The sequence below is a fragment of the Lynx canadensis genome, chromosome E2 (assembly GCF_007474595.2).
Source record: "Lynx canadensis isolate LIC74 chromosome E2, mLynCan4.pri.v2, whole genome shotgun sequence".
NCBI classification, from domain to species: domain Eukaryota; kingdom Metazoa; phylum Chordata; class Mammalia; order Carnivora; family Felidae; genus Lynx; species Lynx canadensis.
Window position 1 is genome coordinate 45,616,062 of NC_044317.1, and position 26,835 is coordinate 45,642,896.

At 40.7% G+C, this 26,835-nt stretch overlaps 1 protein-coding gene across 1 annotated transcript in view; it reads right to left on the reverse strand.

Annotated features, from left to right (window-relative positions):
* Positions 1 to 774: 774 nt before the first annotated feature.
* Positions 775 to 26,835, reverse strand: part of LOC115502133 — a 101,622-nt gene continuing 75,561 nt past the window's right edge. The window contains exons 20-22 of the mRNA XM_032591455.2: positions 14,531 to 14,657; positions 13,755 to 13,850; positions 775 to 4,815 (exon numbers count right to left, since the gene is read on the reverse strand). Coding sequence (XP_032447346.2) covers positions 3,053 to 4,815; positions 13,755 to 13,850; positions 14,531 to 14,657 — 1,986 coding nt within the window. The 3' untranslated portion in view covers positions 775 to 3,052. The remainder of the gene's footprint in view (positions 4,816 to 13,754; positions 13,851 to 14,530; positions 14,658 to 26,835) is intronic.

Here is a 26,835-nt window from a genome sequence, read left to right on the forward strand (position 1 = left end):
CACAGATGAATGCATAGAGAAGATACATACATACATACAATGGAATACTACTTGGCGATCAAAAAGAATGAAATCTTGCCATTTGCAACAATGTGGATGGAACTAGAGTGTATTATGCTAAGCAAAGTAAGTCAGAGAAAAACAAATACCATATGATTTCACTCATATGTGGAATTTAAGAAACCAAACAAATAAACATAGGAGAAGGGAAGGAAAAATAAGACAAAAACAGAGAGGGAGGCAAACCATAAGAGACTTTTAAATACAGAGAACAAACAGGGTTGCTGGAGGGGAGGTGGGTTGAGGATGGGCTAAATGGGTGATGGGCATTAAGGAGGGCATTTGTTGGGATGAGCACTAGGTGTCATATGAAGTGATGAATCACTGGGTTCTACTCCTGAAGCCAATACTACATCGTATGTTAACTAACTTGAATTTAAATAAATACATTAACATTTTTTAATAAAATAAAATGGAAGAAACTACAAAAATATATTGACTATAATGCTACAACATTAAAAAAAACTAAATACTAGGAGAGTGTAAAAATGAATACATCCATCTAGCCATTTGTAGAAATAGTAATTCTTGGCTAAAAGAGAAAATAAAGATAAAAATTATAACTGATTTGACTTTCAGAAGAAAATAAAAAGGAAAAGGTAAAAAAAAACCTGAAGTATGATTAAATAAGCTTCAAAAAGCAATTAATAAAAACTAGCTTCAAGATATTAGTAAATATTAACAAAAATTAACAAAATATAAGTTAAAAACACATTGAAAAGATTAAAAGAATAGATTTTAATAAAAAATAGAAAAATTGGCAAGAATATTCAGGAAGAGACATAGCGACAGGCACAGAGATTAACTAATTATATAATTTAGTTCTAGCAATGAGCATTCCCCAAGATTTGTGTGTTTTGTCTACATAGAGCAGCATACTTCAATTGTAGGTTTACATCTGCCAGTGGGTGTTAACAAGCATTTCCTTTGCATTTGTGTTATTTGGTAATTTTCTTCTATGTCTAGTTTAAATTTTTTTAAGTTTATTTATTTTTTTTTTTTTAGTAATCTCTACACCCAACATGGGGACGAAATCATGATGCAGAGATGAATATTCTCATGCTCCACCAACTGAGCCAGCCAGGTGCCCCATGCCTAGTTTAAATTATATTAAGTATAATAGTATGTTAGGTAACTTTTTTTTTTTTTTTGGTGTTTAAGTGTGTGTGAAGTATTTTTTGCTGTGAGATATAGACCATAAACATCCAAACGTTTTGTTGTTAAGCTCCACACCCAACACAGGACTTGAACTCATGACCCTGAGATCAAGAGTCGCATGCTCCACCAACTGAGCCAGCCAGGCAACCCCAAACCTGTTTGGTTTTTTTAAAAAACCTTTATTTTTAAGTAATCTCTACACCCAGTGTGGGGTTTGAACTCACAACCCTGAGATCAAGAATCACATGCTCCACCGACTGAGCCAGCCAGGTACCCCAAAACCATAAACACACTTTAAATGAGAAGTAAAGTGCTTCACTTTCACTTGGGTTTGAATATTTTCCACCAAAAAAATTAAAAAAAAAATAGATCAGTGAGAAGAGTGGCATTATCTTGTATTTTTGAAAATCTCTTTAATCTTAATATAGCTAGTATTTTATATGTGCTCTTGCATTTAATTTGCTGAGATAAATAATATGACCTCACATGTACAAATTTAAAAAATGGAGATGTATCTTAATGACCTTTTCAGATATTTGTTAATATTATTCTTTGACTATACCAAAGTATACCAAAAGTCAACAAGTGATAATTTTTTAAAGGTTACTGTAATGTGGAATCTGGCCTTTATCTCTCTTTTTTTTAAAGATTGGTATTAATTTTAATTTTTGGTTTTGGTTTTTCTTTTCTTTTTTAAAGTAAACTCTATCCCTAAAGGTGGGGCTCGAACTCACAACTCCAAGATCAAGAGCTGCATGCTCTACTGACTGAGCCAGCCAGGTACCTTTATCTTTTAAACTGAAATCCATTTGCCTATCTTATACTTTAATATCACCATGGATGATTTTGTAGCATCACACACTAATCATTTGGAAAATACTTGTTCAATGAGTTAGGCAGATCTTCCAAATGTTTACGTATTTCATTATATGGTATTACAAAATCACATTCATTAATATCATCAGCAATCTTGTCACAAAAGACCAAGTAGTGGAAAACTGTCAAGTTCATGGCGACAGTTGTTTTTCAATATTCTAACTTTTGATTTGAAAGTCAAATTCACAAAAATTACTACCAGTTTTCTTCATAAAAGCATATAATACATTTCTAGTCTAAATACATCGGTAAATAAGAATATCTTCAGTATGGATTCAACCTGGAAACCAGAGACAGCCCCTGGAAGCAAGCAAAAATGGATACTTCCTCCCAAAACCTAGAGCTAGGACAGTCATGGTCTTCCTCACTTGTAAGCCCTTTTGCATAATAAAACCTTCTTCTACCCACGTACTACCTCTGTCTCCATGAATTCATCATTTCCCAAACTTCCCTGAAGCTGACTGCTGCTGGGTCCTGCTCTGGGAAAGCAAGATTAAATCAGCAATGGTCTCTGTCAAGTCCCTTGTTCTCAGAAAGTCGGACAGATTTTAAGGGGCGAGCTCTATTATTGCTGTTATCTCTAACATCCAGGCTACTGTGTAAGGAGGGTTTAAATATTCTCAGGAAATGACATTAGAATAGTCTCCATTCCTTTATTTCAATCTACTTCTAAGTGCTCCCTCCATCAAGTTACCTGATCTTCCACAACCCACCATCCCCACTAGGGGAAGCCAGAGCTCCTGAAAATGAGCCAGTAGTTCTCCTTCAGGCGGACTGGAGAGGTTGACTCTTCCCATTGGGCTCGTGAACATTCCTGTCACACGTAAGTAGCTGTCTCCACTTTGGTGTCTGGTAATGGCTGACTTCTTACTAAAACCACTAGGTGTGACTTCTGGCATCTTGTGAAATAGGACTCTTGACTGAAGATTTCACTACACTCGCTGTACACACAAGGTGTCTATCCTGAGTGTGTCCTCTGATGTCTGATGAGGTTTGATTTCCGACTAAAGCCTCGCCCACACTTCCTACAAATGTAAGGCTTCTCTCCTGAATGTATCCTCTGATGTCTAACGAGGTGTGACTGCCGGCTAAAGCCTTGCCCACACTCCCTGCACACGTGAGGCTTTCCCCCGGAGTGTGCCTTCTGGTGTGTGACGAGAGTTAACTTATCACAGAAGCCCTGCCCACACTCTTTGCACACAAAGGGCATATGACCCGAGTGTGCCCTCCTGTGCCTAAAGAGGTTTGGCTTCTGGCTAAACCTTCTACCACACTCCCTGCACACAAAAGGCTTTTCCCCTGAATGTGTTCTCTGGTGTGAGATGAGGGTTGACTTATCGTTGAAGCCTCGTCCACACTCCCTGCACGCAAATGGCTTTTCCCCTGAGTGTGTCCTCTGGTGTGTGATAAGGGTTGACTTCCGGGTAAAGCCTCGCCCACATTCTCTGCACACAAATGGCTTCTCCCCCGTGTGTGACCTCTGGTGTTTGTTGAGGTTTGACTTCAGGCTAAAGCACTGCCCACACTCCAGGCATACATAAGGTTTAACCCCGGAGTGAGTCCTCTGGTGTGTCTTGAGGTTTGATTTCCAACTAAAACGGCGCCCACATTCCGCGCATGCGTAAGGCTTCTCTCCTGTGTGTGTCCTTAAGTGTCTACTGAGATGTGACTTCTGGGTAAAGCACTGCTCACACTCCCTGCACACATAAGGCTTCTCTCCCGAATGTGTCCTCTTATGTCTGATGAGATGTGAATGCTGGCGAAAGCCGCGCCCACATTCCTTGCAAATATAAGGCTTCTCCCCAGAGTGTGCCCTCTGGTGTGTGATAAGGTTTGACTTCAGGCTAAAACTCTGCCCACATTCCTTGCACATATAAGGCTTGACCCCTGAATGTGTCCTTTGATGTGTGAAGAGGTTTGACTTCCAAGTAAAGCCTCGTCCACACTCCTCGCACACATAAGGTTTCTCCCCTGAATGTGTCCTGTGGTGTGTGATGAGGTTTGACTTCCAGGTGAAGCCTCGTCCACACTCCTCGCACACATAAGGCTTCTCCCCTGAGTGTGTCCTCTGGTGTGTGATGAGGTTTGACCTCCAGGTAAAGCCTCGTCCACACTCCTTGCACACATAAGGTTTTTCCCCAGAGTGTTTCTTCTGGTTTTTGATGAGGATTGACATGTTGCTAAAGCCCTGTCCCCACTCAGTGTACATGTAAGGTGTCTCCCCTGTATGCATCTTCTGGAGGCTGAGCAGGTTTGACTCCCTCAAAAAGCCTCGCCCAAACTCCCCACATTTGACTGCCCCAAATCTTGAGACTTCTACAGCACGCGATCCTTTGTCTGATTCCTCAAGGTCTGTCCTCTGGCCTAGGCTGGGCCCTATATCCAGCACCGTGTTGTCTTCCCCGGACCCGACTGGCTGTTCTTGCAGTGGGCTGGACAACACCTCCCAAGTGCCTCTTCTGCTTACTCTCCTGAACAAGGGCTTGGAGTCTTCTGTCTCTTGAATTTCTGCTTTGTCACTCAAGCAGGCTTGATCAAAGAGTTGTTTCTGCTGCTGTTTCTGATCTTCTGGATAGGGTTTCCCCGGACGGAGATGATTTCCTGCACAGTAACTTGAGAAGAGCTGAGGAAGATGCCTGAGCCACACATGTTGGCTGAGGCCTCGCTGACTAGAGAATGCCAGCGGACAGGGGGGATAAGGTTGAATTTCTAGCTTTGACCCTGGTGAAAAAAGAATATATTTAGTCAGAGTAGCCATAGGTAGGGTTGCCTGGGCCATTTTACTCTGCCTGTTGGTCATTCATAATATGTTTATATCACAGCATGTCTCCCACTCAGACATCCTTGCATCCATAAAAAATGGCTATTTTTCATTTGAATTTAAACATTACATTTTTAAGTACAGGAGTTAGCAAACTTGTCTAGTAAGCCAGATTCAGCCTGCAACCTGTTTTGGTATGACCCACCAGCTAAAAATGGATTTTACCTTTCTAGGGGAAGGAAGGAAGGAAGGAAGGAAGGAAGGAAGGAAGGAAGGAAGGGGAAAGTAAAAGAGAGGGAGAGAGGGAGTGAGGGAGAGAGGGAGAGAGGGAAAGAGGGAGAGAGTGAGGGAGGGAGGGAGAGAGAGAGAGGGAGGGAGAAAGGAAGAAAAAGAAGGAAGGAAAGAAGGAAAGAAAGAAAGAAAGAAAGAGGAAGGAAGGATAAAAGAAAAAAAGAAAGAAAGAAAGAAAGAAAGAAAGAAAGAAAGAAAGAAAGAAAGAAAAGAAAAAAGAAAGAAAGAAGAGAGAAGGAAGGGGAGGGGCAAGGGAGGGGAAGGGGAGGGGCAAGGGAGGAGAGGAGAGAAGAGAGGAGGAAAGGGAAGGGGAAAGGAAAGGAAAGAAAGAAAAGCAAGCCAACCAACCAACCAATGGGGCACATAACTTGGAAAGCTTGAAATATTTACTAATGTAGCCCCTTACAGAAAAAGTTTTTGACCCTTGTTCTATGGCAATGTGGAAAACTCATACTAAAAACTTATTTTCACAATACCTGACAGACTACAAAGTTTAATTCCAGAAATCAATCAAAAACCTACAATAACTTGAGAAGTGTTTATTCACGAAAAATACTGAACTCCAGATAAGAAAAGTGGGAATCTGCAGCATTGTTGCCTGGAGCTGCTCTCACCCTTCCAATCCCCCAGCTTGGTTGGTGTGGTCGTTATACTAGGACAGGCCATAGAATGATCAGTGCTGCTGCTGCCAGAGGGGCAGTCACTTGATTTGAGCGGGAGGTGAAAAACCAATGCCCAGTGGAACTGTCCATAAATGTGATCTAGGTGGTAAATGAACACGGAAGGCCACCAGGGACTGCTGTCTGAGGTTCAGTCTTGGTTGGGAACAACAACAAAAAAGACTGGTAGACCATCCAGAAATGTAGCAAGGGAAACCTGAAAGTGAGAGAGCCAGGGAAGGGCTTGATAAACTCTCCACACAATCCTGGCTGACTGAAAGGCTGTTTGCAAAAGCAGGGAAGATTGATGTGATTGATGCACATAACCCTCCTGATAGAGAGGCTACAACCAAGTAAAGAGGAAAACATCAGAGGCGTCAGTGGAAAGTAAAAGGCCAGAAAAGGCTTGAAAGCTATCTGAACTTTGAGCTCCCCACCCCACACACTCATCCAGTGGCAGAGGCAGGAAGCCTTACTGGCCCAAAGTCTTTGAACACAACCTATTGCTAATGTCACAGTTCACTAAGCTCTGCAGACACAAGGTTGAAAACAGGAAGCCAGCATTAAAAATAAACACAAGAATAAAATAACAAATCACACAGAAACATCATCTTCACAGAAAAAGCATATTCCCTGTATTAAGGTTAGAAACGTTTCTAAACCAAAAACAGCAACAACATCTAGGCAGGAAACATGAGATACCAGAAGGGATACAATGCAGTATCTAAAATATCCAGTTTTCAAAGAAACAGGAAAGAGTGACCTATGTGGAGGAAAAAATGTAGCCAACAGAAACTTTGCTGGGTGGCCCAGATGTTGATGTACGAGGGAAAAAGAGCATTCAAGGCTGGTATTATGAATATAATTAAAGAACTAAAAGAAACAGTGTGTAAAAACTTAAAGGAAAGTATGACCACTTAAGAAATAGAAAATCTCAATAAAGAATAAAAACTATTAAAAAGGAGTAAAAGGAAATTCTGGAATTAAAAAGTCAAATAACTGAAATTACAAAATTACTAGAGAGATCCAACAGCATATTTGAGTTGGTAACAGAAACAATGAAGTTGAAGATAAATCTATAGAAATTACCTAAACTGAAGAACAGGTGAAAGAAAGATCGAAGAAAAGCAAAGAGCCCCAGAAACCTGTGGGACACCATCGAATAAACCAATCTATGCGCAACAAGGACACATGAAGGAGACAACAGAGAGAAAGAACAGGAAAAAAATGTCCAAAGAAATAGTAACTAAAAAGTCTGAAATTTGATGAAAAACATTAATCTGCAAATCCAAGAAGCTCAACAAACCCCAAGAAAAACATAAAGTCCTAGAGAGACCATCATAGCCAGATTGTTGACTATCAGAAAAAAAAGACAAAGAGAAAATCTTAAAACCAGTAAAAGGAAAATGATTCAACATGCACAGGAAGAAACAGTATGATTAGTGCTAACTTCTCATCAGAAGTAATGGAAACCAAAAAGCAGTGGAGTGATTTATTCAAAGTGCTGAAATAAAGGTTAAAAAGTTAACAAGGAAGGGGACACCTGGGTGGCTCAGTTGGTTAAGCTTCCAATTTCTGCTCAGGCCATGATCTCATGGTTCATAAGTTCGAGCCTGCATTGGGCTCTGAGCTAACAGTATAGGGGCCTGCTTGGGATTCTTTCTCTCCCTCTCTCTCTGCCCCTACCCCACGTGCATGTATGTGCACACTCTCTATCAAAATAAATAAAAAAAAAAAAAAAAAGAAAGAAAAGAAAAGCTAGCCAGGGAGAATTCTATTCTTACAAAAGTATCCCTCAAAAATGAAATTGATAGGGGTGCCTGGGTGGCTCAGTGGGTTCAGTGTCCGACTTCAGCTTAGGTCATGACTTCACGGTTCATGAGTTCAACTCCTGCATCGGACTCTGTGCTGACAGCTGGGAGCCTGGAGCCTGCTTCGGATTCTGTGTCTCCCTCTCTCTCTGCCCCTCCCCCACTCATGTGCATGCTCGCTCTCTCTCTCTCTTAAAAATAAAATTTAAATTTAAAAAAAAGAAGAAAAAAATTGATACAAAGATATTCACAGATTAAAAAGTACTCAGAAAGTATCTATTGCTGGCAAATGTGCCTTACAAGAAATACTAAGTAAGTCCTCCAGGCTGAAAAGAAATGACACCAGACACTAACTCAAATCCACAGGAACAAATGAGGACCATCAACACTGGTAAATATGTAAGTGAATATAAAAGACTATGTCTGTATATTTTTCTCTTTTCTTCTCTTAACTTCTCTAAAGTGCCTAAGATTATCATAAAAGGCCTATAACACCATATTGTGGGCTTTATAAAATATCTATTTTACTGAAACTATTAACTAGATTGTGATAAATTAGATGCATATTTTAATTCCTAGAGCTGCACTAAGAAAATAACTGCAAAAACTCCATATTTGTGCCAAAAGGAAGGGAGAAGAATAAAAAAAACCATGAGACATATAAAAAACAAATAGCTAAATGGCAGACTTAATGCAATCAATAATTGTATTAAATATGAACAAACCGAACACTCCAAACAAAAGGCAAAAAAGTTCTTAGTTACACCACCAAAAGCACAATCCATTTAAAAACTGGACATCACTAAAGTGTAAAACTTATGCTTGAAAAGACACCATTGGGGTGCCTGGGTGGCTCAGTCGGTTGCTCAAGTCATGATTGGACTCAGGTCATGATCTCATGGTTTGTGAGTTCGAGCCCCATGTCGGGCTCTGTGCTGACAGCTCGGAGCCTGGAGCTTGCTTCGGATTCTGTGTCTCCCTCTCTCTCTCTCTGCCCCTCCCCCACTCATGCTCTGTCTCTGTCTCAGAAATAAATAAACATTAAAAAAATTTTTTTTTTAAAAGAAAGAAAAGACACCATTAAAGAGAGTGAAAAGCCAAGCCACAAACTTGTCTTCTGAAACTTCATTTTATAGAGTGGAAAGTATGTGAAAATCGTATATCTGATATAGGACTGTGTCTAAAATATATGAACAACTCTTACAAGTGAAAAAGACAAAACAATCCAATTGAAAAATGGGCAAAAGAACTGAATAGCTATTTCAAGATAGCTGAATAGCTATTAGCTGAATAGCTGAATAGCTATTTCAAGATATGTAATGGTTCTAAGCACATGAAAAGATCAACATCATCAGTACTAGGGAAATGCAAATTAAAACCACAGTGAAATACCACTACACATCCACCAGAATGTTTATAATCACAATTAGAGACAATTCCAAGTGCTGACAAGGATGCAGAGAAAGTGAAACTCTAACATCCTGCTAACAGAAAATGTAAAAATAGAAAACGGAAATGTAACACAGAAATGCTAATAGAAATGTACAGCCACTTTGGAAAACAATTTGCAGCTTCTTAAAAAGTTAAATGTGGGGGCGCCTGGGTGGCGCAGTCGGTTAAGCGTCCGACTTCAGCCAGGTCACGATCTCGCAGTCCGTGAGTTCGAGCCCCGCGTCGGGCTCTGGGCTTATGGCTCGGAGCCTGGAGCCTGTTTCTGATTCTGTGTCTCCCTCTCTCTCTGCCCCTCCCCCGTTCATGCTCTGTCTCTCTCTGTCCCAAAAATAAATAAAAACGTTGAAAAAAAAATTAAAAAAAAAAAAAGTTAAATGTGAACAAAGCATACAATCCAGAAATTTTATAGCTACTTATCTACCCCAAAATGAAAATGTATGCCCACATCGAGACTGGTACATGATTGTTCTTAGCAGCACTATTCACAATAGCCAGAAGTAGACACCACCTATATATCCATCAACCTGTGAATGGGTAAACAAAATTGCTCTATTCACACAATGGAATATTATATGGAAATAAAAAGGAATGGATTACTGATACATGCCACAACCCGGATGAACTCAAAAACATTATGCCAGATACAAAAAGCTATATGTTTTATGATACCATTTATAGAAAAAGTCCAGAAACAGCAAATCTAGAGAGACAGCATATCAGTGGTTCCCTAGGAGGAACCACTGGAAGAATAGATGCAAATGGGCAGAAAGGAACTTTTTGGAACAATGGACTATTCTAAAGTTAAATGGAAGAAATGATCATACAACAATAAACATTTACCAAAAATAATGCAACTTACAATAAGTAGATTTTATGGTATATAAATTATATCTCAATGAAGTTTAAAAAAAACAGGAACTGTAAGACTGTGTATTTCTAAAATGTCAGTGTCCAAAAGACAGGAAAGGTTACTGAAATGATCTGTATTAAGGGAGATTAAATAGACATGACATGTCAATGTGCTACCTAAACCTGGATTGGATGTTCTGGAGAGTAAAAAAAGATATTACTGCGTCTACTGACAAAATTATAATATGAGAAGTAGATATTAGATAACATTACTGTATCAAAGTTAAATTTATTGACGTTGATAACTACCATGGTTATATGACAACATTGCCCTCCTTAAAAAAATCTTTTAACAAGGGGCGCCTGGGTGGCGCAGTCGGTTAAGCGTCCGACTTCAGCCAGGTCACGATCTCGCGGTCCATGAGTTCGAGCCCTGCGTCAGGCTCTGGGCTGATGGCTCAGAGCCTGGAGCCTGTTTCCGATTCTGTGTCTCCCTCTCTCTCTGCCCCTCCCCCGTTCATGCGCTGTCTCTCTCTGTCCCAAAAATAAATAAACGTTGAAAAATTAAAAAAAAAAAAAAATCTTTTAACAAAATGCACATATGAACCTACATGCACACATATATATACATAAATATATCCACATACATCTGGAGAGGGGAGAAGGCGATGGGAGAACAAGTACATAAGATAGCACACAAGCAAATGTAAAATATTAATAGGTAATTTTATGATGCTATTTTATAATAACATATATGCCATATATATTTACACATATGTGTGTGTAGAGGATATAAGGTATTCTTTGTACTAATTTTATTTTTTAATTTTTATTTAATTTTGAGAGAGAGAGAGAGAGAGAGTGGCAGAGAGAGAGGGAAACAAAGAATCCTAAGCAGGCTCTGCACTATCAGCAAGCCCGATGTGGGGCTCGATCTCACAAGCTGTGAGACCATGACTTGAGCCGAAATCAAGAGTTGGATACTTAGCCAACTGAGTCACGCAGGTGCCCCTGTACTAATTTTATTTTTGCAAATTTTCTGTAATTTTGAAGTAATTTCCAAATCTCAAGTCCAAAATATATATATTGAATTGGTCACAAGAATCCCCTACAGAAAACAATGATGAAACTGGATAAATACAAGAAATAATTAAAGTCACTGGAAAACACTCAAAAGCAACCAGAAACTGGTTGGAGGAGAGAGTTTACACTAAAAAAGCAATGGAAAGGGAAGGGTAAGAATTTCGTTTGTGAGTTTCTTGCTAAAGAGCACTCCTGACACACACAACCACAGCAGTGGAGAAATAGTGATGAAACACCAAAGCCTTATGGGCTCAAGGTACCAGAGGTAAGGATTCAGAGGTGGAACAGAAGCTGCAAATATGTGTTAGGGATACAAGGACATCTATAGTCTTAAATCCTTATACTAGACAAGAAGGAAGGCTGAAACGTAATAATGTTAAGCATCTATCTCAAAAACAGAAAAAGAATAATAAAATAAGCCCAAAGTAAGAAGAGAAAGGAAATATTAAACAGAAGTTCAGACATAAAACATACAATAGACATGATCAACAAAGACAAAAAGAACAACAACAACAAAAGGCAAAATAAACAGGTAAACAGTTGTCTACATATGAAACTCCAAAGAATATACACAGGACAAATTATTGAATTAATTAAACCACTCAACAAGGCCACTGGGTATATGATCATTATGATGAAATGAATTTTAGTTACATATTTTAACAAAGAAATTATACAAATTTAGTTTGTAAAAATATAACTCTCCAAAAAAATAAGCCTATGTATAAATTTAAAGATGTACATTTACAGAAAGTTATAAAACCTACCAAAAGGTAGCAATAAAGATGTATTAATAAATAAGTGAAGGAATACACCACACTAAGAGATTTAATATTGTAAAAGAGGTCAATTTTCTCCAAATTAATATATTAATACATGTATATTAATTAATATATAAATTCAATGCAACTACAACAAAATCCTGACAGGATACTTCATGAAATCTGACAAGTTGATTGTAAAAGTTCAATGGGTAAAGCTACAAAGACACGTGAAGAATAAGATGGGAGGACTTAACCTACCAAACACTAAGACTTACTGTAAAGCTGTAGGAAATGAGGGGCGCCTGGGTGGCTGAGTTGGTTGAACATTTGACTCTTGATTTTGGCTCAGGTCATGATCTCATGTCGGACTCCAGGCTGACAGTGACAGTACAGAGCCTGCTCGTGATTCTTTCTCTCCCTCTCTCTCTCTGCCTCTCCCCTGCACACTCTCTAAGTAAATAAATAAATAAACTTAAAAAAAAAAAAGAGTACCTGTAAAAACTGACAAAATCTGAATCTGATTAAAGTCTGCAGTTTATTTAATAGTACTGTACCAATGTCAACTTCTTGGGTTTTGAAATTGGAGAAAGCTGAGAGAAGAGTAGATGGAAACTTTCTGCATTATTTTTAGATTGAGACTTCTATTATTTCAAAATTAAACAGCTTTTTGAAAAGTATATAGGCAGCCCACAGACTGGAAGAAGATGGACATAATACATTTAACAAAGGATTCATTTCCAGGATTTATTTAAATACTTTTGCCAACGGACAAGAAAGAGAAAAGCAGGCAAAAGATTTGAACAGGCAATTCACAGAATTCAATGCTAATCAACCTATGAACGTTTGAAAAGATGCTCAAACTCCATGCTAAGCAAATTAAAACTAGTGTAAGAGGCCATTTCATACCCAAAGGATGGTCAAAAACTAAAACCTTTTGTGATGGCAACCCTGCAGACTAATGAAACAATTGTTGAGGGCCAGTTGGCATTGCCTAGGCCAGATGGACAAGTGCACACTCTTTGACTCAGCTACTCTACTCCTGGGCACATATCTTAAAGACACAAATGCTTCTATGCCCAAGGACACCTGTATGATAATGTTTATAGTTGCATTCTTTAATAGCCAAAATTGGTAAAACCACAGATGTCCAACAAAAGAAAATGGATAAATGAATTTTGTATTTTAATTATGCATAGACTACAATAAACACGATATAGTAGTGCAAATGAATGAACCAGAACAACCTATATCAACATGGATGAATCTTATAAACTCAGTGTCAGTGAAGAGAGCAAACTACAGAAGGATATACATATTATGATGACGTTAATGTAAAGTTTAAAAATATGCCAAACAACTATAGATAGCTGAGGGATTCATATTTATGAAGCAAAACAAAAAGCCATGCATAAAATTATAAATCCCTAATTTTGAAAAAACACTACTCTTTGGGCAGAGGTGTGGGAAGGTATAGGGTAGAATCTGGGAAAGGGAAATAGGAACTTCAATTGTTTAGGTAATGTTTTATTTTTTAAGCGAGGATGTTGGCTCATGGGAACTTAATCTTCATTACTGAGTAATGCATTTTTTAAACTATGGGAATTGGACATGTAGAGATAATCGATTATGTTTCACCTAAGAGAAACTGGAAAGTATCTGAAGAGTAGCAGACTTCATATCCATGGGGCAGGTACAGTTTTTAAGATCACGATGAGAGAAAGAAGCCCACGCATGAGGAAAGACTAAACATGATGAAGAAGGCAAGCCAAGTAAGAGGAAGGGAGGCTTCCTGGTAGAGGAAAGAGACAAGGAAACCAAGAAAGTCCCTCCCTCAACTGAAAATGATATTCTGGAAGGGAACTCATGCCAGGCAGACTTACCAACGACCTAGGAGACCCGAGAAGAGCTTCTTTCCTGTACCTGAGAGATGCGTCCTCCTTCCCTATCTGTCAAGCTGCAGATGGTCCCATCTTCCCTGTGTCATACTTACCTGGACAGAGGACCAGCGGACATCGTTTCTCCTCAATCCAGGGCTCTTCTCCTTGCTCCAGCTGAGAAATGAGTTTTGGTTTGGAAAATGGAATTTCTGTTCATAGGGGGAAAAAAACAAACAAGGAGATTTTTGGTTATGGGCTCAAGGGGCCATTCCAGAACTCAGAGCCAAAATGGGGAGGGAAACCCAAAGGGTGGTACAAAGGACCTATAACAGTGAACTCTCAGGGTGCCTGGGTGGCTCAGTTGTTTGAGCATCGAACTTCAGCTCAGGTCACGATCTCACGGTTCGTGAGTTCAAGCCCCACATTGGGCTTTGCACTGACAGCCTGGTTGGGATTCTCTGTCTCCCTCTCTCTCTGCCCCTCCCCTGCTCCCCCTCTCTCAAAAATAAACAAACATTAAAAAAACCCATTAAAAAAATAGTGAACTCTCTACAGAAGAAGAGTTGAGTAAGTAAAGGTGACTCTAATCAGAAAATCAGCATATTAATACTTGGTGAATGAAAATCTCCTAGATTTCAAACAAGGTAAAGTAAAAAGAGAGGAGAGCCCCCAGACTTGAGAAAGAGGACTGGAAACACAGTATTATATGCAACATGAGTAAATCCGCCTATTTCTAATTCTAATAAATCCAGATTTACCCTGAGGGAAAATGTAAATTATTGTTTTTAAGCCCAACCCTAGGCCAGTTGCTTCACGGTAGGCTTTCCTCATGGTGTGTAGAAAATACTCTGTGGGACAGATTTTAAGTGCTAAGGGAAGCCGTCCTTACCTAGTGAGACCAGGTGGTTGTAGGTCTCCAGCATCACTTCCCTGTGCAGGGTCCTCTGGGCAGGGCTCAGCAAACTCCATTCCTCTCGGGTGAAGTCCACAGCCACATCCCTGAATGCCACGAATGCCTTTAACACAAAACACACTGCTGCTCATCCAGGAGTTCGCCTTGCTCACAACTCAGGATGAGGAATGAAAAGGCTTCCCTGTGGGAGGCAGAGATTTCTAAACCCTACTTTGTAAATGAAGGGTAACAGGATATGCCACTACGCCATTTTGACGTAAGTATTATTTTTTATTAATGTTTATTTTTGAGAGACAGGGAGACAGAATGTGAGCAGAGGGGCAGAGAGAGAAGGAGACAGAATCCGAAGCAGGCTCCAGACTCCAAGCTGTCAGCACAGAGCCGGATGCATGGCTCAAACCCACTGTGAGATCGTGACTTGAGCCGAAGTCGGGTGCTCAACTGACTGAGCCACCCAGGAGCCCCTGAAATAAGTATTATTTTGAGCTGAAGGAAACTGAGCAGAAGCAGATACAAGAAAAGCTCTCTGCACTCCTCCTATCTGCCTAAAAGAAGAACATAAATTTGTGAGGGTATTCCCCTCCCTCCCCTCAACCAGGAAGAATAGAAGTTAGTCACTGGAAACAATTTATCAACCAGGAGATGGCACCAGAGGAATTTATACAACAAACCTTACTAACTAGCCCCTACCTTCCATCAGTTCTCCCATGTATTTACCTCCCCACAACTTGCCACCTTGGAAACTCAAAATCCTTTTCCTTTGTCTTGTCACATCTCTAAAAAGTTACTGTTCTTTTGTTAAGATGCTATATGAGCCCAAGTTCTAACCACCCCTTTGAGTTACTCAACACTGAAATTCCCATGTGTAGGTATGAGGTACATATTAATAAACTTCTGTTTTTCTCTTGTTAATCTTTTTGTCAGTGTAATTTACAAGGCCCTGGCCGATGAACTCAAAACAGGTAGAGGAAAACTGATTTTTTTTTTTCTTCCCCTATATGACCTTAGTGCCAAGGGTTAAAAGACCATTATTCTGGGGACACCTGGGTGGCTCAGTTAAGCTTCTGACTCTAGATTTTGGCTCAGGTCATGATCTCACGGTTTGTGAATTCGAGCTCCACATCAGGCTCTGCACTAACAGTGTGGAGCCTGCTTGGGATTCTCTCTCTCTCCCTCTTTCTCTGTTCCTCGCCTGCTTGTGCTCTCTCTCAAAATAAATAAATAAAAGACCATTATTCTCCTATCTTTATCCAGCAGGCACCATTTGTGCACCTATTACTGCCAACATCTTAGACTAGCTGCTATGGGGAATAAAAGCAAAACACAAGTCCTTCACATTGGGAGCTTTTAAATCTAGGTAGAAAGAAGAGGAAGCCATCACAGGCACAAACTTAAACAATAAAAAATAATCATCTTACTGAGTTTGAAGGATATTAGAGACTACTTGATCTAAGCATTTATGTTCTACCTGCTTGAAGCAGCTGAGTGTCTTGAGGGGGTGAATACCAACCAACAGGGGTATTGGTTGGGTATTTGTAGCAGGACCCATCCCTCCCTCTCCCTCACACTGCCACTGCCCTGATGCGGCCTGAAGAGTGCAAGTGGGTGGTTGGGAAGACTGTGGACTCAGATCACACTGTCCCCAACTAGATTTGGAACTCACCTGTCCCCAACTAGAGTACTCTTCAGCCAATTAGTTAACCTATCAGCACTTCCGTTTCCTCTGTGAACTAAGAAAAACAGCATTTATCTTACTGGATTATGCTGAGGATCAGAGAAGTTGGTAAATGTAAGGATTCAAGACAAATGTCTGCTGCACACAGTGAGTGCTCAGAGTGGAATTCCCTGGCCATTCTATGAAAATTCTTCCTTCTCATTCAGGTTCTTATCCCCCTCTCCTGCTTTAATGTATCCCCTTCACTCTAGATAATGCACATGTTACTCATATTTATTTTCTGACTCTGTGCTAGACTCTAAGTTCCATATGCATTGTTCACAGGGCTATTGCCCTGGTGCCCAGAACAGAGCCTGCAAACACTAAGCAGTCAAATATTTTTAGATGACTGAATGTGCATTTATTATTATTATTCCCTGAACAAAGTTTCAAATGGCCTTCTACTACCTAGAACGCTGTACTTTGGAAGGTGGGAATATATAATGGCCCTTGGCATGAAAGTACTGGTGAGGTGTCTTGGCTTGGAGGTGTGCAGAAACCAAGCTCCAAGGAGCCTAGGTATCCAGTTCTGAGATTCTTCCTACCCCATCAGTTTTTCTGTCTTTTAAAAAATGGCAAGGGATGCCTGAGTGGCTCAGTGAGTTAAGCATCCAACTTTGGCTCGGGGCATGAGTCTCCCATCAGGCTCTCTGTTGTCAGCTCAAGCTGGCTTTGGATCCTTTGTCTCCCTCTCTCTCTGCCCCACCCCCATCAGCGCTCACGCTCTCTCTCTAAAATAAATATTTATTTATTATTATTATTTAAAAATTTTAAAAATGTTTATTCATTTTTGAGAGAGAGAAACCAAGCACAAGCAGAGGAGGGGCATAGAGAAAGGGAGACATAGAATCCGAAGCAGGCTCCAGGCTCAGAGCTGTCAGCACAGAGCCCGACATGGGGCTTGAGCCCATAGACCACAAGATCCTGACCCGAGCTGAAGTCAGATGCTTTATCAACTGAGCCACCCAGGCGCCCCTAAAATAAATATTTAAAAGAGGGCAAAACCTGCAGTCCATAGATAGGGTTAGTTTGAGCCATACAAAGCATTAAAAGTTTTATTTATATCACTTACATAATGGATGATTTCACATGAAAATATCAACTTATGAGTCCTGTTAAAAAAAATCCATAAATCTGACTACTCTGGGCTTTGCACTGCTGCAGGGCCACAGTTGGCTGAACGTGACTCACACTGGGGGTCCATTACCCTAGGCATGTTATTGGCAGGTTGCTGCAACTCCTACCTTATCTGTTTCATTTAGCTACCTGCTTGTTCCCTTTGGTGATTTGACTTTGCATCCTTTCTCAGAACATCATCACTCCTTGAGGGATGATGCTGTGTCTCTCCCCTCTCAGGGGACCCTTCCCCAAATTTCCTGTCCCCTATCAGTGCAACTGTTCTATACTGGTTGTAGAATGGCTTTAAGACAGGATCCCACTTTGTCCCCCGCCTACAGTAATCCCAGAACCAGCCCTCCACCAAACTAATGATTATAAATAAAACACAGGATGAATGAGAGCTATGGTTCTTACCCCTCATCCCTAGCTCTTCCTTCCTTCATTCCCTCCCTCCCTTCTTCCTTTCTTCCCTCCTTCCTCCCTTTCTCCCTCTCTCTCCTTCGCTCCCTCCTTTCCTTGCCCTTCCTTCCTTCCTTCCTTCCTTCCTTCCTTCCTTCCTTCCTTCCTTCAGAGTGTGAGTAAGGGGAGGGTGGCAGAGGGAAAGAGAGAGAGAATCTTAAGCAGGCTCCATGCTCAGCATGGAGCCCAATGTGGGACTTGATCCCAAGACCCTGGGACCATGAACTGAGCCCAAATCAAGAGTCAGACCCTCAACCGATTGACTCACCCAGTTCCATAGGGGTGCCTAAGTAAGGGCACCTGGGTGGCTCAGTCAGTTAAGTGTCTGACTCTTGGTTTTGGCTCAGGTCTCATGATCTCAAGGTTCATGAGTTCGAGTTTCACTGTCAGGCTCTGTGCTGGTGTTATGGAGCCTGCTTAGGATCATCTCTCTCAGCTCCTCCCCTGCTCTCTCTCTCTCTCTCAAATGGATAAACTTAAAAATGAATGAATGAATGAATGAATGAATGAATAAAGGATCCTAAGTACAGCCATGGCTTAAAATCACTGGGTCAGAGGAATCTCAGGATAGAGAGATGAGACCAGGTTTTATGAGAGGAAGGTATGATTTTGGTCTTAAAGGGCACACAGTATTTTGAAGGGTCAAAGAGAAAGAACAGAGGTGGGCACTCCAGAAAAGACATATAGGATGGGAGGAAAAAAGAATGAAAAGTGACTAGCTATGGGGCTCCTGGGTGGCTCAGTCAGTTAAGCATCTGACTTCGGATGAGGTCATGATCTCGCAGTTCACGAGTTCGAGCCCCACATTGGGCTCTGTGCTGACAGCGCAGAGCCTGGAGCCTGCTTCGGATCCTGTGTTTCTGTCTCTCTCTCTGCCCCTCACCTGCTCACGCTCTGTCTCTGTCTCTCTCTCAAAAATAAATTTAAAACAAAAATTAAAGAAAAAAAAGAAAAGTGGCTAGCTGGAAAAGACAGTAGGTAGTTTGTAACAGACTACAGAGGGTTTGAAAGGCCAAAGGAATGTAAAATCCTATCCTGTACTGTGCATTTAAGGTAGTATTTGAGTAACACCCTTGAACTGATGGTAGAGGAGTGTACATGTGGATAGACAGGTGGTAACGTACATTTAGCAAAATACTATTGAATCTAGAGGTGCCTAGGTGGCTCAGTCGGTTAAGCATCCAACTTCGGCTCAGGTCACGATCTCATGGTTCATGAGTTCGAGCCCCATGTCAGGCTCTGTGCTGAAAGCTCAGAACCTGGATCCTGCTTGGGATTCTGTGTCTCCCTCTCTCTCTGCCCTTCCCCCATTCACGCTCTGTCTTTCTGTGTCTCTCAAAAATGAAACGTTAAAAAAAAATACTATTGAATGTAGGTGGTGGGTGTGTGAGTCAATGTTAAAGTCTTTGTATTTTTTCTGTAGATTTGAAACTTTTCATAATTAAATATTGGAAAGAAAAAGACTACTCACTCCTTCAGATACCTGCCTAGTCCTTCTGGTGATTCGATTTTACAACCCCTTCTTAGAATGAACACACACACACACACACATACACACACGCACATACACACACAAATACTTTGAAATCTCTGACAAAGTAGCTACACTGGAGACCAACTCACATTTTTTTCAACAAGTTTAACACAACTGGTATTCCTGCAACCCTGGAAAAATTCATGGTTTCTCTGTCGGAGAACCATACACATAGGGAGTGTGCTAACTCTAAATGGATGACATTCCATGACCTATTCCAAACCTCTCTCACTGGCTAGCAACCAGTGGGCAGCGTGGGGCACTAAAGCCAAATCAAGGGGAGGCCAGACTGGTGTAAAAGCAATCTGTCCCTTTGTCAGCTGGAAAATGGATCTGAGGCTGATGCTACCTGACAAGACACAAGTAGCCTGCTGCTGGATCCTAGCAGAAGACTTCATTTTTCAGATGGAGTGACAGGGAGTCCATCCTTTTTGTGATGCTCACAAAGGTGGGCACAGATGACCCAACTGAGGCAGTAAAGATAAGTGCACTGGCTTTAAGTGTGGTCCCTGAACCCACAGCACCAGCACCCCTGAGGAAGTTGTTAGAAATACAAATTCCTAGGCCCCATCAGAACCACTGAATCAAAAAATTCTAGGGTGTGGGGCCCAGCAATCTGCTTTCACAAGTCTTTTCAGTGATTCTGATTCACAGAAAAGTTTGAGAAATAGTAGCTACAAGCACACTTTGGAGACAACCATGTTTAAATGACAGCCCTCCTTCTCCCATGACTTTGTACCAGCAACATGACATTTCTGTGTCTCAATTTTCTAAAAATGGGTATTTGAATAATATTACTTTTAGGGTTGTTGTGAAGTTTAAAGTTGCTATTAATAAACAGCCTATGACTGTGAGGGGAACCAGCCTGGATGAGGCTGACACTGTGAGCAGAGTCGATGAGAGGAATGAAAGACTCCTAGTCCTTGATAAGCTTATGAACCAAGAGAACCAACCCCTCCAAGTGTACCCTGGCTCTGAACTTTCTTTTTATTTTTTATTTTGAGAGAGAGAGGGAGAGAGAGAGTGTGTGCAAGTGCATGAGCGGGGGAGGAGCAGAGAGAGACAGGGTGAGAGAGACAACCTTAAGCAGGCTCCATGCTCAGTGCAGAGCCCGATGGGGCTGGATTGCACAACCCTGGGATCAGGACCTGAGCCAAAATCAAGTGTCAGAGGTTCAAACAATTGAGCCACCCAGGCGCCCCTGGACTTTCTTTCTTTTTTTTTTTTTTCTAATGTTTATTTATTTTTGAGGGAGAGAAAGAGAGAGACAGACAGAGCACGAGTGGGAGAGGGCAGAGAGAGGGAGGGAGACACAGAATCTGAAGCAGGCTCCAGGCTCTGAGCTGTCAGCACAGAGCCTGACACAGGGCTTGAACTCACAGACTGTGAGATCATGACCTGAGCCAAATTCGGACACTTAACTGACTGAGCCACCCAGGCGCCCCTACCCCTGGGTTTTATTTTAGGTGGGCTCAGTTACTGTTTAGAATAGCTAAGTAGGGTTTCCTGTTGCCTAGAGCCAAAAAGGTATAACATCTTATCTTGTATGGATGGCCCCCTACTCACTCATACCTCTCTTTTTCTACCCTTTATGCATTTTCCGCCTGAACTAGTTCTAGGCTTGGCCATGTGACATGCTTTAGCCAATGAGACATTAGCAAACACGATGTAAGTAGAGGTTTGAAAAACATCTGGGTTCAGGGTTGGCTTTGTTTCTCTCTCTGCAGTAAACCTTGAGGCTACCATGTAAATAAACTGAGCTTGCCTGCTAATGAGACCATAGAGAGAACCAAGAACTCAGGTACCTCAGCTTGTCAACCACCAGACTGGAAGGCTATTCAGCTCTAGCTGAGCAGCCGGCTGACCACAGCCACATAAGTAAGGCCAGGTAAATCAATAGAAGAGCCACTCATCTGTGCCAAGCCTAATGGCTGACCCACAGAATTGTGAGCTAACAAATGATTTTTTCTTTTAAGCCCGACAGAAATGAAGAAATGAAGAACCAATAGATAGAAACGAACTACCATAACAAATACCGAAAACACATGGCATTAGGTTTGGGAACAGGAACAACAGAGGCTATTAGTAGGGCCACCTGGGTGGCTCAGTTGGTTAAGCATCTGACTTCAGCTCAGGTCATGATCTCATGGTTCCTGAGTTTGAGAGCCCCGTGTCAGGATCTGTGCTGACAGCTCGGAGCCTGGAGCCCACTTCGGAATCTGTGACTCCCTCTCTCTCTGCCCCTCCCCCGCTCATGCTCTGTCTCTCTCTTTCAAAAAATAAATAAACATTAAAAAAAATTGTTTTTAAAGCTTCTGCACAGCAAAGGAAACAATCAGCAAAACTAAAAGGCAACTGACAGAATAGGAGAAGATATTTGCAAATGACATATCAGATAAAGGGTTAGTACCCAAAATCTATAAAGAACTTCTCAAACTCAACACCCAAAAAACAAATAATCCAGTGAAGAAATGGGCAAAAGACACGAATAGACACTTCTCCAAAGAAGACATCCAGATGGCCAACCGACACGTGAAAAAATGCTCAACATCACTCATCATCTGGGAAATACAAATCAAAACCACAGATACCACCTCACACCTGTCAGAATGGCTAACATTAACAACTCAGGCAACAACAGATGTTGGCGAGGATGCGGAGAAAGAGGATCTCTTTTGCACTGCTGGTGGGAATGCAAGCTGGTGCAGCCACTCTGGAAAACAGTATGGAGGCTCCTCAAAAAACTAAAAATAGAACTACCCTACGACCCAGCAATTGCACTACTAGGCATTTATCCAAGGGATACAGGTATGCTGTTTCGAAGGGGCACATGTGCCCCAATGTTTATAGCAGCACTGTCAACAATAGCCAAAGTATGGAAAGGGCCCAAATGGCCATAGATGGATGAATGGATAAAGAAGATGTGGTATATATACACACAATGGAGTATTACTTGGCAATCAAAAGGAATGAAATCTTGCCATTTGCAACTATGTGGATGGAACTAGAGGGTATTATGCTAAGTGAAATTAGAGAAAGACAAATATCATATGACTTCACTCATATGAGGACTTTAAGACACAGAACAGCTGAACAGAAGGGAAGCAAAAATAATATAAAAACAGGGAGGGGGACAAAACATAAGACTCTTAAATATGGAGAACAAACAGGGTTACTGGAGGGGTTGTGGGAGGGGGGATGGGCTAAATGGGTAAGGGGCATTAAGGAATCTACTGAAATCATTGTTGCACTCTATGCTAACTAATTTGGATGTAAATTAAAAAAATAAAATTAAAAAAAAAATTTTAATATAAAAAAACAGGCTATTAGCAAAAGTTGGAAAAGTAGTAAACAAACTGTTAGTGCAGACTAGAAACGTGGCGAGGAAACCACTATGGCGGCTTGAGAAAGGGAATGCATTCTACATGCTGGCAAAAATGTTACCTGTGCTAGTTTGGAAAATAGAAGAAAACACTTCATGATTTTCAGATCTGGCTAAAGAGATCTCTGGGAACCCCGTTAAAGGCTTCCGTTGGATGCTCCTAGCTACATACGATAACCTATAGAAAGAGAAGAGCTAATGAAGCAACTAAGCAGTTTACAAGTTAACACAGAGAAAATACAGACCCGTGGGGAAAAAACAAGCTGAGCACCCTAATCAACTAGCCTGGTAATGGTCATGCATGGATGGTCTCCAGTCCCAAACTGCCCCCTGACTGCAGCAACATGAGCAAGCCCAGGTGAAACCTGCAAAACACCCATCTGTGTCCAGTTCAAAATGCTGACCTAGAAAACTGTGTGCGAATAAATTATTTTGTTTTAAGTCCATAAGCTTTGGGGTGGTCTGTTAGGCAGCAAAGGCTCACTGATAAACTGATAAAGGAATGTCATGTTAGATGAAAAATACTTTACAATTAATATCATCCTTGACTTGCTGTGATGCTAATGCTGTCAGAAACTCCTTAGATTTGGCAAGGAATAGATTCAGTCCTCCTGTTTTTCTCTCACTCTGGAGCATGAAGTCATTACTTGGAAAAGAGGACAGATTCATCTGAATGACCTGAACAGTTATTTTTTTCCCTTTCTTCAGCCAAGTGCCTAAAAAATGAATTAATCTAAGTTAAAAGTATATATGATGGCTCCACTGTGTTGGCAATAAACACACTTACAGAATAATCAGAACATGTCAGAAAAGGACCACACATTTGAAATGAAGAGTGTCCTGAATATCTAAGACACTGTCATGAGCCACTGAAGGAGGGTTTCTGAACAGAAAACTGATGTTACCATAATGTTTGGGGAAAATGAAAATCATAGAAACACGTAGTGGGTAGCAAAGGACTATATCAACACGCAGAAACAAATTGGGACACGATTATGAACATTCACATTAGAAAAAAGATCTGCACTGGCAGGTCTACCCTGGGGATGTAAAACTACACAGTATAACAATAAAAACAAAAACAAGAAAACTGCACAACATGAAGCAGACATCGTGATGGAAGAAGGGGGCCTCAAAAATGGAAGAAATAATCCACAGTATCAAATGTTTTAGAACAGGCAAAGTTCCAAAGCTCCAACTGGTGTGAGTCCCCACTGCTTCAAAACAGTCATTTCCATTTACCTTATCATATTCCTGTTATGAGAGTAAATACAAATCTATAAAAAGAATTGCATGCACAAGATTGATCATAGAAGCAAAATTTACAATAATTAAAATAACTGCGAACAAGTTAAATGTTCCCCCAAAGTGGACGGAACCCTCTTATACTGTTGGTGGGAAAGCAAGCTGGTGCAGCCATTGTGGAAGACAATATGGAGGTTCCTCAAAAAGTTAAAATAGGAACTATCATGCCATCCAGTAATCACACTACTGGGTATTTACCCAAAACAAAACAAAACAAAATAAAACAAAACAAAAACATGAACTCAAAGGAATACAAACACTCCTATGTTTATAGCAGCATTATTTACAAGAGCCAAATAATGGAAGCAGCCCAAGTATCCATCATAGATGAATGGATAAAGAAAATGTGGTATAAATATATAATGGAATATTATTCAGCCATAAAAAAGAATGAAATCGCACCATTTGCAACAACATGGATGGAACTAGAGCGTATAATGCTAAGCAAAATAAGTCAGTCAGAGAAAGACAAATACTGTATGATTCACTCATATGTGGAATTTAAGAAACTAAACAAACAAGCAAAGGAGAGAGAGAGAGAGAGAGAGAGAGAGAGAGAGAGAGAGAGAAACCGAGAAACAGAATCTTAACTACTGAGAACAGACTGATAATTACCAAAGGGGAGGTGGGTGGCAGGATGGGTAAACTAGGTGATGGAGATTAAGGACTGCACTGGTGATGAGCACTGGGTGATGTATGGAATTGTTAAACCTCTATATTGTACACCTGAAACTAAGGTAACACTGTATGTTAACTATACTGCAATTAAAAAAAATAATAAAAACATTCCCCCAACTTGGTTAATAGTGGATGGGTTCATCCACTCATTGCACTATTATATAAATCACATCCAGTGGGATAAGTGTTGGTAACCCTAACCCTCCACGTATGAAAAATTCGTCTGGATAGATACACTGTACTAGCTTTAATATAGTGATTTTATCATTAAGGTCTATCAAAATGTGTATGTGCGAGCGTGTGTGTGTGTGTGTGTGTGTGTGTGTAAAATTAAACAAAAACCCCAATGGTAACAGAATCCCAAAACAAAATGGAAGACTCATAAGTGTGCAGGCTGTGCCCCTCCACATTACTGAATGTTGTCCACCAAGTACTCTGCACACAGCAGACATTCAGCAAATTTGTTCAATGAAATCAACGAAAAAATGCTGAAGCTTAGCAATACCCTGTGCCTGCCAGCCCATCTCATTTGTTACAAATTCTCATTTGTTCTCTCAGGCAAAGGTCCCTGGCAGTGACACCTAATATCCTACTGCATATTTGTTTAAATTGGTTTGCATAATTCAGCTGTCATGCATATCGGAGTACCTGCATGGTCTACGCAAACCCCCTGAAACATGTAGTTAATTATGCGCCCCAAATAACATAACAATACAAACAACAGAAACTCCTTTGTTACTTAGTTCCTTCAAATAAATTTATTTAAATTTGTGGTTCCTCTATGCACCAAACATTTAGTATGTGTCAGATACTCCTCTAGGCACAGAAGTTTCATCTTAAACAACTTATCCATTCAAATGCTTGTACCCTTTGATCAATTTTTCCTAATACTTTTTTTTTTTTTTAAGTATTAGGGGCAGGAAAAATCAGCCCACACAAATATCTAGCTTTTCCCAGAAATCATAACGCTTTCCTATTAACATTACGAGTGGTGAAGAAAATACACACAAAAAACTCAATGTTACGTTAGGTAATGTCCTCGATTTGATTTATTATGCATTCTTGGTACTAACACTTTCAAATGAATGAAATATTTTACAAATGAGAAACACAGAATTCTCATAGTTGTTCTGATAACATCCAGGAAATTGTAAATCACTACCACAGAAGCTCAGGATTAAATCAACGTCTCATTTTCTGTTTAAATTTTCCTGATTTGTTTTTATACGGATAGTCAAAGCAGATCTGAAATAACCAAGTAATGCATGTCAAAAATCATAGTAAACCAGCCTGGCAACTGTGTTGGTGCTCGATAAATGTTAATCACATTCAATTAAGGGAAGGTCATCATAGCTACCATTGACAGGGGTTAGAAAGTTTCCCCTTAAATCCCTATACATCCATGCCTTTGATTTCCTTATGTCAAATTCCTTCTCAACATCCTTCAAAACCTAGCTTACTCAAAGACAAAATCTACACGCCTCAGTCTGGCACTCAACCTAGCCACCCAGACTCAGAGGTGAAAAATGAAAATCCTTCAGGGGCAAGATAGGTAATAAATGAGAGAGGCAGGCAAAATGATAGCTGGTCAATAGTTTCAACCTCAGTTTGGAAGATATTGTGAAAAGTGCAGCAAATAAACTCGGCAGGACCTGTCCAAATGATGAAGACACTGTTCAGTGTGAATTACCTGACACCAGAGTTAAGTGCAGTTTATTTTCAGAGAAGCAGGCAATCCAGAATTTTTGGTGAAATCTCCAAATGCTGAAAAGGCTCTCAATGTAAAATTCAGGTCAGACCATCAAACTCCTCTCTGTTCCATGCGTCTGTATCTTCACCAGCACATAAAAATCAACCTGAAAGCATTCCGTTAACCACTACAACCTTGCCACACTGTGGCGAGGGCAGTGTGCCCTGCCTCAGACTAACCATGCTTCCGGCTCTCCTCCCTGCTCTGCCAACTCTCCAACTTGCCAAACCCTCAGGGGCAGTTCTGACAGCCCTTCTTCTGGAAGCCCTCCCTAACCACCTCAGGTCACAAGCATCTCTGCTGTCCCTACCCTTCATCCTTATCACTGGACAATTAAGCT